The 14,104-nt window shown below is 48.1% G+C and overlaps 1 protein-coding gene across 1 annotated transcript in view; it reads left to right on the top strand.

The window, feature by feature from the left end:
* The first annotated feature begins 206 nt into the window (after positions 1 to 206).
* Positions 207 to 14,104, top strand: part of JARID2 (jumonji and AT-rich interaction domain containing 2) — a 142,589-nt gene continuing 128,691 nt past the window's right edge. Inside the window, exon 1 of the mRNA XM_044292834.1 lies at positions 207 to 761. Coding sequence (XP_044148769.1) covers positions 654 to 761 — 108 coding nt within the window. The 5' untranslated portion in view covers positions 207 to 653. The remainder of the gene's footprint in view (positions 762 to 14,104) is intronic.

The raw sequence follows: 14,104 nt of genomic DNA on the forward strand, positions 1-14,104 counted from the left end.
CTGCAATGGACTTCCCTTGGATTTTGGCCGCAGATGTAACGATCTAGAAGAGCGCAGCCGCTGCTCCTATTTCTCTCCAGGCTCTCTAGCGCCTCCCCGTCCTCGGGCCATGTGATGAGCTGACGTCATGGACCCTTTCTCTGCATGAGGGCTAGTCGCCGCCCTACAGACGATGCTATTGGCTGGAGGAGGTAGAGGAGAAAAAAAAACGCTTGCAGGAGACACACACACTCAGCGCTCAGTGCTGCTGGAGCTCACTCTGGTGCAGCGTAAAGGTGACTTCCAGCAGTCGCTTCTTTTCATTATTTATGCCCCCCTTCCCCCGCGGTGTCGCCCCCTGCAGCCCAAGCTCCCCCCGGTGACCCCGCTGTGCAACATGTAGCTGCTGAGCCGGCGCCACTGCCATGTTCCGCCGGAGACTGTGAACACTAGCCACAAAGAAGCACAGGGCGTCGTTTGTCTGTCATCTTGCCTTCTGTACCATGGTCCTGGTACTAAAGTGACAGTCCTGGATGCCACAAAGGATCGTTCTCAAGGTGAATCTGGTGACCGGGGCACGATCGGCGGAGAAGACTCGGATTAGCGGGCGCCGCTGAGCCAGCACCGGCAGGATATCGTTACCGATCCCCCCCCCCTCCTCCTCCCCCGTTTTTATGCCGGGGCTTTTAATTCACGAGGCAATGGCTGTCTTGTGCTGCCCCGATCTGGATCTCAGAATGAACAAGGAAAGGCCCAAGAGGAATATCATTCAGAAGCGCTATGTAAGTAGAGCCGCCCGTCTGTTATTGTTGTGCGTGGCACCTTTCCAAGCGGACCTTTAAATGCCAGGCGACGGGGCTTTAACCCCTCCGTGGCCGTGCCCTGACCTCAGCTGACACGATGGTGGGGGATCGGGTTACACCGGGGTGAGGAGTTTGGAGCTGGCCCGGCGTGCAGGCTTCCCTTTGTGTGGGGTGATGTATGGGGAAGGAGGGGGGCGATCAGAAGTTGTCCCTTTGTCGCCCCGGGCTCCCCTGTAGGGTGCCGTCCCCGGGGATCTAACGAGATGTATTGGCGTTATGGGGAGGGGATCTGTTAACCCTTTGCACCGCGGTGGCCCAGATCCGCATTGCAGAGGGCACGGATCTGTCTGCTGGGCACGGCAGCCTTTGTTCGGGGATGGGGTGAGCCGAGCGTGCTGGTGCCTTTTTCATTAAAGCCATGGGCTAGGATACACAGAGCCCCCCTCCTCCCTGTGTTGGAGGAACTCGTGCCACCCTACAAGGAATCGTGTCGCAGAAATTCTGCCTGGCAACATCTCAACTCCCCCAAATGGTCAGGGGGCGGTGTTTGTGTGAGGCAGGAAGGGGGCGCAAGGAGGTATATATATATCGCATGTGCTGAGCAGACCATGGCCCATAAATCAGCCCCCTTCCCTCCCACTTGCAGCCCTTAGCATGCTCGCCGGACTTGCCCCCCTCCTCCTCCTTTCTTACATCTTGCAGCCCGAGTAGAGCAACAGGTTCCACTGGCCGAGCAACCTGGCTGTGAGGTGGGGTGGGGGCGTCTGTGACGTCACAATGCCCTGCTGGAGGCCTCTCTGACGTCACGTGTCAGCTGGAAGGGTGTCCAGCAGGGCATGGGTGTAAGCTGGCACGTCATGGCCGCCTGCTGGTGCCCTCTGGGGACCCAGGTTACATGTGGTGGCGTCACCGGCTGTGTAATGGCTGCTGTGAGATGAGCATTACCTCACAGAAAGGCATAGTGCTGGTGTAATGGAGCCTGCATGTGAGGGCTGAGGGTAAAGCACTGAGGAATATGTCTGCCCTTTCTCCGTGGATACCATTTATGGTGAGGAAGCAGCAGTGCTTTCCACATTGATCCGTGGTGGTCACACCGGGCGCCGTCCTGGTAAATGACCTTAGAGACCTGGTTTGCCTGTGTCTTGTACGCAGTACAGCCTGTAATGAAATAATGGCTGCCTTCCAGACGACATTATATGGGGTTGGTCTGCCTTCTTCCTGAGGCAAGTAGCAAACCACCTTCATTCTGCCTTATATCACCAAAAAATGATCCCCATGGCTTCCCATACGTGCTGCCGTCACCCATGCACCGCTGCCTTCTCCTGACATGGTGCTCGGCCAAGAGCTGCCATCTCATGTTCTCACACCACACACAAATTTTCCAAGCATCTTGGTGATTTTTTTGGAAGCGGGCAAAGGGTAGTAGTAGAGGATGCTACAGTGTCGCCGGGGGCATCTGACGTTGGTGAGATCCCTCAGGAGACATCTCACCGTGTACAGCTGTATGGTCACCTCGGCTCAGATCTATTCTATGCTCCTCTTACTCTGTGGTGCCCCTGGAAATCACTATAAATGAGCGTATTACGCTAAGCCTTGTAGTCACAGGAATTTTTTGTGGGTCTTCCAAGAGTTTCTAGGCTTTGTACTGGGAAGGTGCCAGGATAGTGGACTGAATTTACTCCAGAGCAGCGGTTTATTAACCATTTTGTAATGACGTGTGGTTACATTAGCCACACGTTCACCATACGAAGAATGAACTGTATGCCGCTTTCACCCGACCACAGGTACATGTATACAATGAAGACCTAATAGTCTGGTGACAAGTCAGCGATTGGTCAGACCCTTATATTTTCTGAAGGGGTCTGAACTAGGAACCTGCTTCATGTAGGCATAAGAGGAGGCCAGCTATTAGCGCCTTTAGGGCTGTGACTACTTTTTAGCCACAGCCTCTGTAGGAAGTCTAAGGTAGTTCTAGACACAGCCCTTGTACCATCATTGGTTCAGACTGCTGCTCTGCCCCTCCCCCCGTAGCTCTGCTTCCACAGATTGGCTGCAGTGTATAGACACAAGACCAGCCCCCAGCTCACCAGTGAGGTAGTGCATGGACAACGGATTTCTGCTTAGAGGACTAAGTCACATGTAAGAAAAAGGTCAGGTAAGTACTGCACATATATACTGAGGAAAATGAGCCTTTTAGTAAGGGGAGCCTGGAGGGTTTCAGTAAAGGGGTTCTCCGGGCTTTTAAGATGACATCTGGCTACCATCTGCCCTTATGGGAAGAGTTTGGTCAGTACTTACAAGGGACGAGCGAATCCGTGCCCCTCATTATCAAGTGTTCATCTATGATGGGCTGTCTCCTTAAGTGAAGAAGTGTCCACCTACTTCTTGATTGACAGGGCTGGACATCTCAAGTAGCTGCAAAAGTGCAGAGGCTCTGCCACTGGAGTAGCTACATGTGCATGCGCTGCTACACTTCTCGGGTAGCATCGCATGGGCAGTCGCTGCTCTCATATCGTAAGCGCACCCTCTCCACTTGTGCCGTTACTCAGAGCAGGGATGGGCGAGATGTCCAAGTTGCAGGTGGGCACTTCTTCCCCAGATTCGTTAGAATTGATTTGCTCATACCTAGTACTTCAGGCCACTGTCTCCACTGCGCTCAGCCTGGCCACGGGTCCTTCCTCTCTCAAAGTGTTGCTGTTCATCTGCATCTACTGTAAGCGCAGCTGACTGGGAAGACATCTGGTCTGGACCTGAGCGGAAGATCCTGAAGCCATTGTGAGTGCAGCGGAATTGGTAGAGGGGTAAGTACTGACCAGAGTATCTTCTCCCAACAGGGCGCGATCCCTCACATTGTACAAAGTCTGCTGGGTGCACACACTTAGGAGCACAGCTTGTACACAATGAAGGCAGCCATTTTGTGGCTTATACTAGTTTTCTTTCCATTACTAATCGGTGAGGTCAGTGTACTTAAAAGGATTTTCCAGGATTATACTGATAACCTATCCAGAGCATAGGTCATCAGTACCTGGTCGATGGGGGTCCGAGACCTGGGACCTCTGCTAATCCGCTGTTTGAGAAAGCATCTGTGCTCCCAGTAGTGCCCCTGCCTTCTCTCAGCTCACCAAGCGCAGTGCAGTTCTTGGTATTCACTTGGGGCTGAGCTGCTACTAGGCCACATGACGCCTGAACGTGACGTCACTCGGCCTAGGAAAAGCTGGAGAAGTTTGCTGCTCTACTGTGAGCAACACCGCCTTCTCATACAGCTGATCGGTGGGGGTCCCGGGTGTCGGACCCATACCGATGAAATACTGATGACCTGTCCAGAGGGTAGGTCATCAGTATGAAAATCTCGGGAAAAGCGGTCTCCAAATATAGAAATGTGAGAAAGCTCTTAGAAGCACTTATTGGTCATTGACTTGTGTTGTCCTTGACTCTGTCTAAAAGTAGAAATCTTTGTTGCGATAAAAAAAAGCATGACATGACTGCTACATCTGGATGTACCTTTAAGGACTCATGCAGACAACCGTTGTTTGGGTCAGTGTCTGATCCTCATAATTTTTGGCGGATCGCACACAGAAAAATGCAGACAGGACACAGATGTTATCCATGTTGCTGTTCCGCAAATTGTAGAATGGGTCATATCTTTGTTTTGTGGACAAGAATAGACAGTTCAATTAGGAATATGCGACATGCACCCGGCCGGTAACCATGTTTTGCGGACCGCATAATGGATGTGGTCGTGTGCATGTAGACTAAAGGACTGTTTGGTTTGGACAACCCTTTTTCTTTTGCTGGGCTTCCTGATCATTAAAGGTTGCCCTTTCTGCCAACCGCTATTCCCTGCCCAAATGTGTTTGCGTCCTCAATAGGAAGAGGGGAATAAGCCCTGCGAGACCTCAGATGGCAGCCAATCTCCTGCCACAACAAAGAGATCAGGCGTTGAGATTCAGCTTGGCCGGTTCTTCTTTTCCTTGACATTTATCAGGAATGAGGTGTGAGGCCCCAATGCACATAAGGCTACTTTCACACTAGCGTTTTTTGCTGGATTCGTCATGGATCAGCAAAAAGCGCTTCCGTCACGATAATACAACCGTCTGCATCCATTATGAACGGATCCGGTTGTATTAGCTCTAAAATAGCCAAGACGGACCCATCTCTAAAACCATTGTAAGTCAATGGGGGACGGATCCGTTTTCTTTTGTCCGAGAAAACTGATCCGCCACCATTGACTTTACATTGTGTCTTGATCCACACCACGGACAGAAAAATGCTGCTTGCAGAGTTATTCTGTCCGCGATGGGGATGCAACCAAACAGAACAAAAAGCATTCAGTTAGTTGTCCCCATTGACAATGAATGTGGACAAAATGGAAGTGTGTCCCACCCCCCCCGCTATTGAGATCTTATGACGAATCTCAATAGCGGAAAGGGAAAGCACAGATAGGAAAGTAGCCTAAGATAGTTGGTGGCTTCGGCCAGCTCTTCTCCTATATTTATGGGGTCTGAAAGGGGTTATCTTAACCCTAAAATGCCCCCATATGCTCAGGCCCCTCACACACAACGTACTTACCTCGCGCCCTGGCAGAAGCCTGCATGTTCGCTGCAGCATCTCTGTCACGCGGATGCAAACATCCAGCAGGGTGGGGGTGTTCGGACGGGCAGGTGGTGACGGGAACTAGCCTCCTTGGCGTCGCCCGCAATGCTAGGGAGGCTCGTCCCCGTCTCTGACTGCTATTGGCTGCCCCGCCCGCCAGATGTTTTTATCCGTACGACGGGGAGATGCAGCGGTGGCCATGCAAGCTTCAGAAGCGATGCGGGTGCCGGGGAGTGTGGTAAGTAGGGGCCTGGGCATATTGGGGGGGGGGTCGTCTATTTCAGGGGTCAGATAACCCCTTTATGGGGCTCTTCACATGGTGCCGTTTATTGCCACAATACCATGAAACCAGGGATTTAGCCAAAAAAGCTGTTTTTTTGCCATGATTGTCCCTAAGCATTTGCAATCTAAAGATCTATGTATGGAAGCAATTGGAGAGCCTGCTAGTACCAGGAGACCGGAGCTGCTGACGGCTCCTCACCTCTGGGTGTAAACGAATAAAATGCTACAAAACAAGCCTCACCTTTACTCTACGCTATGCTTATGCCGCGGGTGACCTTGCAATGTGTTGTGTACCTGCTTTCTGCCGAGTAAATCTGCCACTTCTTTCTTCTCCTCCTCTCTGCGTTACTTGAAGCCGCTCCTCCATTCATTTGTGGCCGTCACCTTGTTGCTCCGTTCTTCTCACAAAGGAATGTCTTTTCTTTGCTGATTTGTATTGTCTCTACTCTGGTATTTTACATTGTTTGGCTTTTGTGCTGGCTCGTCATTTTCTTGAAGTGTGTTCATTTTGTGCAGAAAAAGGCAGCATAGCAACCATCGTCTGCTAATTCTTCCAGCTGTTCCATTATTCATTTTGCTGCTCCCATCCCCCACTCACTTGCCCTCCTAGGCCTCTTGCACTTGCACCTGTTTCTTGCTATGCCAGACGACGACGTGCACTTTGGTGTAATAATTTTTGCCAGGAACATCTGGATCCCCAATTCTTTTTGTGTGCATGGAAGGTGATTGATATTAGCAGTAGTTTTTATGAGCTCACTTATTCAGTTTTTCAAGACATTGGCGAGCCCAGATTCTCTAACCCTCAATGATTAAGGCCTCATGCACACGGCCAGTTACCAGCCTGTGGCCTGTATTGAGGCCCACAAACCGCCCTTAAATGGGTCCACTATCCGGAAGGTCGGTGCGGAACGGAGGCACGGAAGCACTACGCAGTGCCTCCGAGGGGTTTGCATCCACGCCTCCGCAAAGCAAAAAAGTAATGCATGCACTACTTTTTTGCGGTGCAAACAGTCTGATATGGATCGCGGACCCCATTCAAGTGAATGCGTCAGCAATCCGCATTTGGCGACCCCACGGTCGGTGCACGTGCACTGTGAACCGCACGGGCCCAGCCGACTCACGGTCGTGTAAATGAGCCCTGAGGCTGCATCTTAAAGGACTTGTACAGTGAGGATTTTTTTTCCTGAAGGCTGTGTGGGTTAAAAAAAAAATATATATATATTATCTAACCTCACCAATCCCCTGCCACTCCTGTTCTGCTGCTTATTGTTTCTGGTCTCTACTGCTTCATCTCACCTTAACATATGAAATGCTCACTCAGGGCTTCGGTGCGTTTCCGCGTCCGTACTACAAAAGAGAGGACGTGTCCAAGAAGTGATGTCACAGCGTTGGTCGTCATCGCCTGTACAGCTGTAGCTTTAGTTCCTGCAGTGTGCACAGAAGCTTGGACACATTCATGTGAGGGGCCAGTAACGAACAGCCCCAGTATGCTGTATGACACTAGTCGATCCATTTAGCCAAAAATGGTCAAAAGCTATTACAAATGTCATTATTTAGCTGCTGAACTACCTTAGAACTTGTTCACACAATAGATTTTCCGCAGGTTTTCCATCTGCATTTGTAGACTGAAAATCTGCAGCAAATTTGTCTACCCGTAAAGAATAAGATTTGTACATTTTCCTGCAGAAATTGACCCACATTGTGGATTTTTTTAATCTGCAGGGTGTCCATTTTTGTTGCGGACTTGTCGCTTATTTTCCCCATTAAGGGTGTTTACTTATTACACAAGACATAAATAACACCAGCGTTCAACCTTACTGCATTACACAAGTCAGGTGATGAAGTTCTGAGTGCGTTTTGACTTCTCCAGCCTAATTGTGATATGTGACCCGCGCCCTGTGTTTACATCCCTGTCGAGACTCACGGGGAGTGTGTATAGCATTAGCATCAGGTCTCTGCCGCTCCTTCCCGACCCCTAGCTTGAACATCGCAGATCCAGACCTGCTTGAGGCCCTGCTGGAAACCCGCCCTAAGACACAGCTTCATTGCTGACATCCCGTCTACAAGGACAGGGTCCATGAGAATGAGCAGAATACCGCCCTGAGAGGCAAGGTCCTTGAGGATGTTGTATCTACAGGGTAGAGCCTTAAAAGCCTTGTCTCGGATATAGACGTGATGTCATCAGAATAAGGAACCAACACAGTGGAAAATGTCACTTGAAAACGGGGCCTTACGGATAGTCACTATTAGTAAGTGATAACGTGTTGCTTCAGCGTCATTGAAATTCAGATGGAACAACGCACCATTTTCTGCATCAAATCACAGTAAACTCATTAAAGGACACGTGTCATCAGAGAGTGACGTTTTTATGTTTATCTATACTTACAATTCCTGCAGTTTTCACACTGGCCACGAAGCCTAATAGGCGCCACTTCTTGGTCTGTACAGATGACTATACTGCAGTTACTTGCTTATGTATACAAAGATGTGATATCATTACAGGCAGGATTAGAATGAGAGATAAGGCTACTTTCACACTAGCGTTCGGGTGTCCGCTTGTGAGCTCCGTTTGAAGGGGCTCACAAGCGGACCCGAACGCATCCATACAGCCCTAATGCAGTCTGAATGGATGCGGATCCGCTCAGAATGCATCAGTCTGGCAGCGTTCAGCCTCCGCTCAGCAGGCGGACACCTAAACGCTGCTTGCAGCGTTCGGGTGTCCGCCTGGCCGTGCGGAGGCGTGCGGATCCGTCCAGACTTACAATGTAAGTCAATGGGGACTGATCCGTTTGAAGATGACACATTATGGCTCAATCTTCAAACGGATCCATCCCCCTTTGACTTTCAATGTAAAAGTCTGGACGGATCCGTTCAGGCTACTTTCACACTTAGAATTTTTTTTACAATATAATGCAGACGGATCCGTTCTGAACGCTAGTGTGAAAGTAGCCTAAGACAGGGTCCACCATTCGCAATAGGTGATTAGATAAGCTTTAACATTCTTTCCTCGTACAATGACCTCTGCACAGGTCACAGAGCATGCCCGGAAAACTGTCACACAGAAGTCAATGAGGCCAGCTCCTGACCATTGTGTCTGTGTCCATGTGGCTGCTGTAAAGCAGTTTTCTAAATGCTGTTAAGAACAGCTCATACAAGATGGCCGCCCCCATAATCCGGTTCAGGAAATTGAATACAGAAATCTGCACTCAGAAAATAAAGCGCTTAAAAAAAGGAGATGTTACTATCTGGTTTTAACTTGCAGAAAAAATGTATGTGACCCATTTCCACATTTACTGTTGAGTGTCTTAGACTTTGGATCAGGCTTGTGATTTCTGTAAAAAAAAAAAAAAAAATTTCTCGCCCCCTAGTGATAACCTGAGGGAATTAATACAAATAGTGACTGTTTGTGTCGGCATAGACAAATAGCTTTCACTTTTCTGGCCGGTTCTACATCCAAATGTGGTCTCTAGCTCGCCTTGCTGGGTTTGCCTACACATCAATGCAGGAAGTGAATGTAGAGCGTGACGTAAACGGAGGTTGTCACATTTTAGATCTCGAATCTCATAACATCTCATCAACCTGGAGTTCATAAATGAGATATGAACAGAGGCTTGGGCTACAGCCATGTGGTCTGGATGCCTGATGCAGTTTTAGGTCCCTTTCACACGAGTGTGATTTCCGCGCGGGTGCAATGCGTGACGTAAACGCGTAGCACCCGCACTGAATCCTGACCCATTCATTTCAATGGGTCTGTGCACATGAGTGTTTTGTCACGCATCAGTTCTGCGTTTCGTAAAAATCGCAGCATGTTCTATATTCTGCGTTTTTCACGCAGCCCTGGCCCCATAGAAGTGAATGGGGCTGCGTGAAAAACGCATTGCGGGTGTGATGCGTTTTTCACTGATGGTTGCTAAGAGATGTTGTTTGTAAACCTTCAGTTTGTTTTATCACGCGCGTGAAAAACGCATTGCTCCCGCGCGGAAAAAAAATGAACAACTGAACGCAATCGCAGACCAAATTGACTGAACTTGCTTGCAAAATAGTGTGAGTTTCACTGAATTCACCCTGCTGAGCCAATCCGTCACGCCCGTGTGAACCCAGCCTTAGAAGCTAAAAAGAGGGGATGGTAAAGTGTAAAGGACAGCTACAACTAAGGCCTCTTTCACACTTGCGTTGTCCGGATCCGGCGTGTACTCCACTTGCCGGAATTACACGCCGGATCTGGAAAAACGCAAGTGTACTGAAAGCATTTGAAGACGGATCCGTCTTCAAAATGCTTTGTGTTACTATGGCAGCCAGGACGCTATTAAAGTCCTGGTTGCCATAGTAGGAGGGGGGGAGCGCCATGTGATCACGTCATCCATGCGCGTGGGGCGCCCTGACGTCAATCTGGAGCGCCCCGGGAGCCGCATGGACGGTAAGTATGCTGCTCCCCGCTACACTTTACCATGGCTGCCAGGACTTTAGCGTCCCGGCAGCCATGGTAACCACTCTAAAAAAGCTAAACGTCGGATCCGGCAATGCGCTGAAACAACGTTTAGCTTAAGGCCGGATCCGGATCAATGCCTTTCAATGGGCATTAATTCCGGGTCCGGCCTTGCGGCAAGTCTTCAGGATTTTTGGCCGGAGCAAAAAGCGCAGCATGCTGCGGTATTTTCTCCGGCCAAAAAACGTTCCGGTCCGGAACTGAAGACATCCTGATGCATCCTGAACGGATTTCTCTCCATTCAGAATGCATTAGGATAAAACTGATCAGGATTCTTCCGGCATAGAGCCCCGACGACGGAACTCTATGCCGGAAGACAAGAACGCAGGTGTGAAAGAGCCCTAAGGCTACTTTCACATTGGCGTTTTCAATTCCGCTATTGAGATCCGTCATAGGATCTCAATAGCAGAAGAAAACACTTACGTTTTGTCCCCATTCATTGTCAATAGGGACAAAACTGAACGAAACGGAGTGCACCAAAATGCATTCTGTTCCGTTTGGTTGCATCCCCATCGCTGCAAGCAGCGTCAGTGATGTGGTGCGGAGCAAGACGGATCCGTCGTGACACACACAATGCAAGTCAATGGGGACACATCTGTTTTCTCTGACAAAATCTGGCACAATAGAAAACGGATCCGTCTTGAACACCATTGAAAGTCAATGGAGGACGGATCCGTCATGGCTATAGAAGACCTAATACAACCAGATCTGTTCATGACTGATGCATGAGGTTCTATTATTGTAACGGAAGCGTTTTTGCAGATCCGCTAATGTGAAAGTAGCCTAACCTTCTTTTGAATTTACCCCTGGCTTTGGCTTCCAAAACTGCATCAGGAAACCTGACCATGGGGCCATACCCTTAGGCTGAATTCTAAGCAAGGGTGGGTGTCACGAAATTTAAAACCCAGGGTGCTACCCATGTGTAAGAAAGTAATCCACTACATGTACAGCTGAGCACGACCATAATGTAGAAAATTGTCAAGTTTTATTAGGCTGCATTCACACTGAGGCACGACGGCCTTAGGCTGGTCAGATATACACATTGCATAGCTGTTGACCATGTTAGTTCAGCCAACCATGATCTCTCCCAACCCAGCCGAATAGTAGGAAGACGCCTCTGGCAGTGGTTTATCTCCCTGCATCTGGCAGGCAAATTGTACTGTTCAGTTCTTCTCCCCCCTCCCCCAACACCTTCATTCGGGGTGAGTCAGAAGACCCGCATACTCATTAGATGGTCGACAGGACCCACCAAAATCAGTTTGACTGATATACATAGTAGAGCCAGCCTTATTGTGGAGTTATCTTTTTAGGAAGCCATCTTTGTTAGGCCACTATATAACTGTATTCTTCCATTTTTTGCATACAGCACACCGCTCCATTCATTTCTCTGGGGCCATGCACACATTGGTATTTATTTGCGGATCCGTATTGCCATTCAGCAAGTTGTATAACATGTCCCATTCAGGTTCGCATTGTGGGCGTTAATAGGCATTTGTATTGATGGGAGTGAGTGCGGAATGTCTGTTTGCAAACTGAAAAACGGACATGGCTGTGTGCATGAAGCCTTAAAGTAGTGGCTCCTAGATTCATCTGGTGTAGTCCTGGTAATGCACTCGCTACTTTATTTGCAATCTGTATATGACTTTACTGATCATTTTGGTTTTCCAGTAATGGTAAGAAAAATCATGATTTGGGGAAACCACTGCATATTTACTTCTATTTTGGCTGAATTATGTTTAAAAAAATAAATAAAAATATGAAACCCAAGTGGCATTTGTGAATGGACCCTCTGAGTGCATCAAACCTTTCTCCATCTCATTTATGATTTTCTGAGTTTTCCATGATGTGTTTTTTTCTCAATTTTCACGTCATATCCGGCAATGACTGCTTGTAACCTCTGTCAAGATTAATTTTGGCACAAAAAGTTATTTTGATTTTATTTGGACAAGTAGCTTTCCAGTATAACTGCTGTGTATCATTCGCGAGCAGAACGGAGTTTGGTGACTGTTGTTTTTTCTTTTTTTTTTTCTTTCTGAAATGGCTTGTTCGTAAATGTATAGCCACTAGAGAATCCAGAACGGTACCTGTACGACTTGTGAGCTGGTATCAGGTTTTTACAGTGCTGTTGCATGGTTGAGTTTTTTTTTTTTTTCTCATTCTAAACCGGGCTTGGCGCTAAAGAGAACGGGGTGTAATATTTTTTTTTTTTTTTTTTTTTTTAAATGGACACCCCATCCCCTTACGTTGTATTCGGTTTCATCCCAACTTCGGAAAAGGGAATAAAAATAAAAAAATTGCCCAGGCAGGTAGACTATTTAAGTTTGTCCTTCACCATCTCTGATCATTATCATAGATGCTTCAGACAGATATTTGTTTTGGCAGTTGATGTTGTCTAAGGCCTCAAGCACACAACTGTTCCATTTTTTGCTGTCCGCAAACCGCGGATCCCCGAAAAAAGGAAGCCGCCCGTGTGCCTTCCGCAATGAACGGAACAGGCGGCCCATTGTAGACATGCCTATTCTTGTCCGCAAAACGGACAAGAATAGGACATGAGATATATTATATATTTTTTTTGCAGAGCAACAGATGCCCTGCGGACAGCGCACGGAGTGCTGTTCGCATCTTTTGCGGCCCCATTAAAGTTAATGGGACCGCAACCGAGCCGCAAAATCTGCGGCTCGGATGCGGACCCAAACAACGGTCGTGTGCATGAGGCCTAAGGCTACTTTCACACTTGTGTTTGGTGCGAATCCGTCTTTTATCTGCACAGACTGATCCGCACCGATAATGCAAACGTTTGTATCCGTTCATAACGGATCCTTTTGCATTATTCATAAAAATAAAGTCTGTCAAAACGGATCAGTCTTGACTTATTCAATGGGGGACGGATCCGTTTTCAATTGCACCATACTGTGTCAGTGATAAACGGATCCGGACCCATTGACTTACATTGTAAGTCAGGACGGAGCCGTTTGGTTTTGCATAGTTAGACGGTCACCAAAACGCTGCAAGCTGCATTTTAGTGACCGTCTAAAATACGCAACGGAGACCAAACGCAGCCAAACTGATGCATTCTGAACGGATCCTTTTCCATTCAGAATGCATTGGGCCTGAACTGATCCGTTTTGGGCCGCTTGTGAGAGTGGACCCAGAAACGCCAGTGTGAAAGTAGCCTAATTTCTTTGTTCTTTGTATATTTGTTCCCTGCTTCATCTGCTTCTTTATATGTTCAGTGTGCCTCATTTAACGGTCTCTGGAGAACTTGTAAATGTGGTTAAGCATTGTGGGGCAGTGATATGTGCCTTCAACGTAAATTGCTAATGGTGCTAAAATTTTAACATGCTTGTTTTTTTTTTTTTTTGTGTGTGTTTTTTTATGAAGGCCTTTTGAAATCTTGTCGACATGCGGGCGGCTGTTTCTTCTGTGTGGTTTCAGAGTCTCTAAAGTACTCATTAGGGTCAACTTTTAAGGTCTTCTAAAGAAATGGCCACTAATGTAATGCAGGATATTTGAGGGGGGAGGGTGTGAGTCCTGTGGCTGACAATGATAGTCTTGCGATATTGTGAAAAACAGTTCTGTGTAAAGGTCCAGCTGGGCTGCAAGCTTAATTCAGTGCCCCATGGTGGGATCACCACAGCTGCTGGAAGGCCTTTAGAAATGCAAAAAAGCTGTCAGTGTTTGTTCATCGGCGACACATGTGATGGGGCCAAGTCTAGGAACCTATGGTACGGTGCTGCACGTATGCTGGAAACCTCATTGAGAACCTCATTTGTCCTTTCTGGACCTTGACCCTCTTAGCATACAGGCAAAAGGAGAGCATCTTAATTATTTATGCCACTAAGTAATGTATTTCCAATGTGTAAAAAAAAAAAAAAAAAAGTTTTAACCACTTCCTGATGGTGTGGCATTGGGGGAAAAAATGCAATTCCGCCACAGTTTTTATGGCGTTCCCTGTGCGGTA

This window comes from Bufo gargarizans, chromosome 5 (assembly GCF_014858855.1).
Source record: "Bufo gargarizans isolate SCDJY-AF-19 chromosome 5, ASM1485885v1, whole genome shotgun sequence".
Taxonomy (NCBI): domain Eukaryota; kingdom Metazoa; phylum Chordata; class Amphibia; order Anura; family Bufonidae; genus Bufo; species Bufo gargarizans.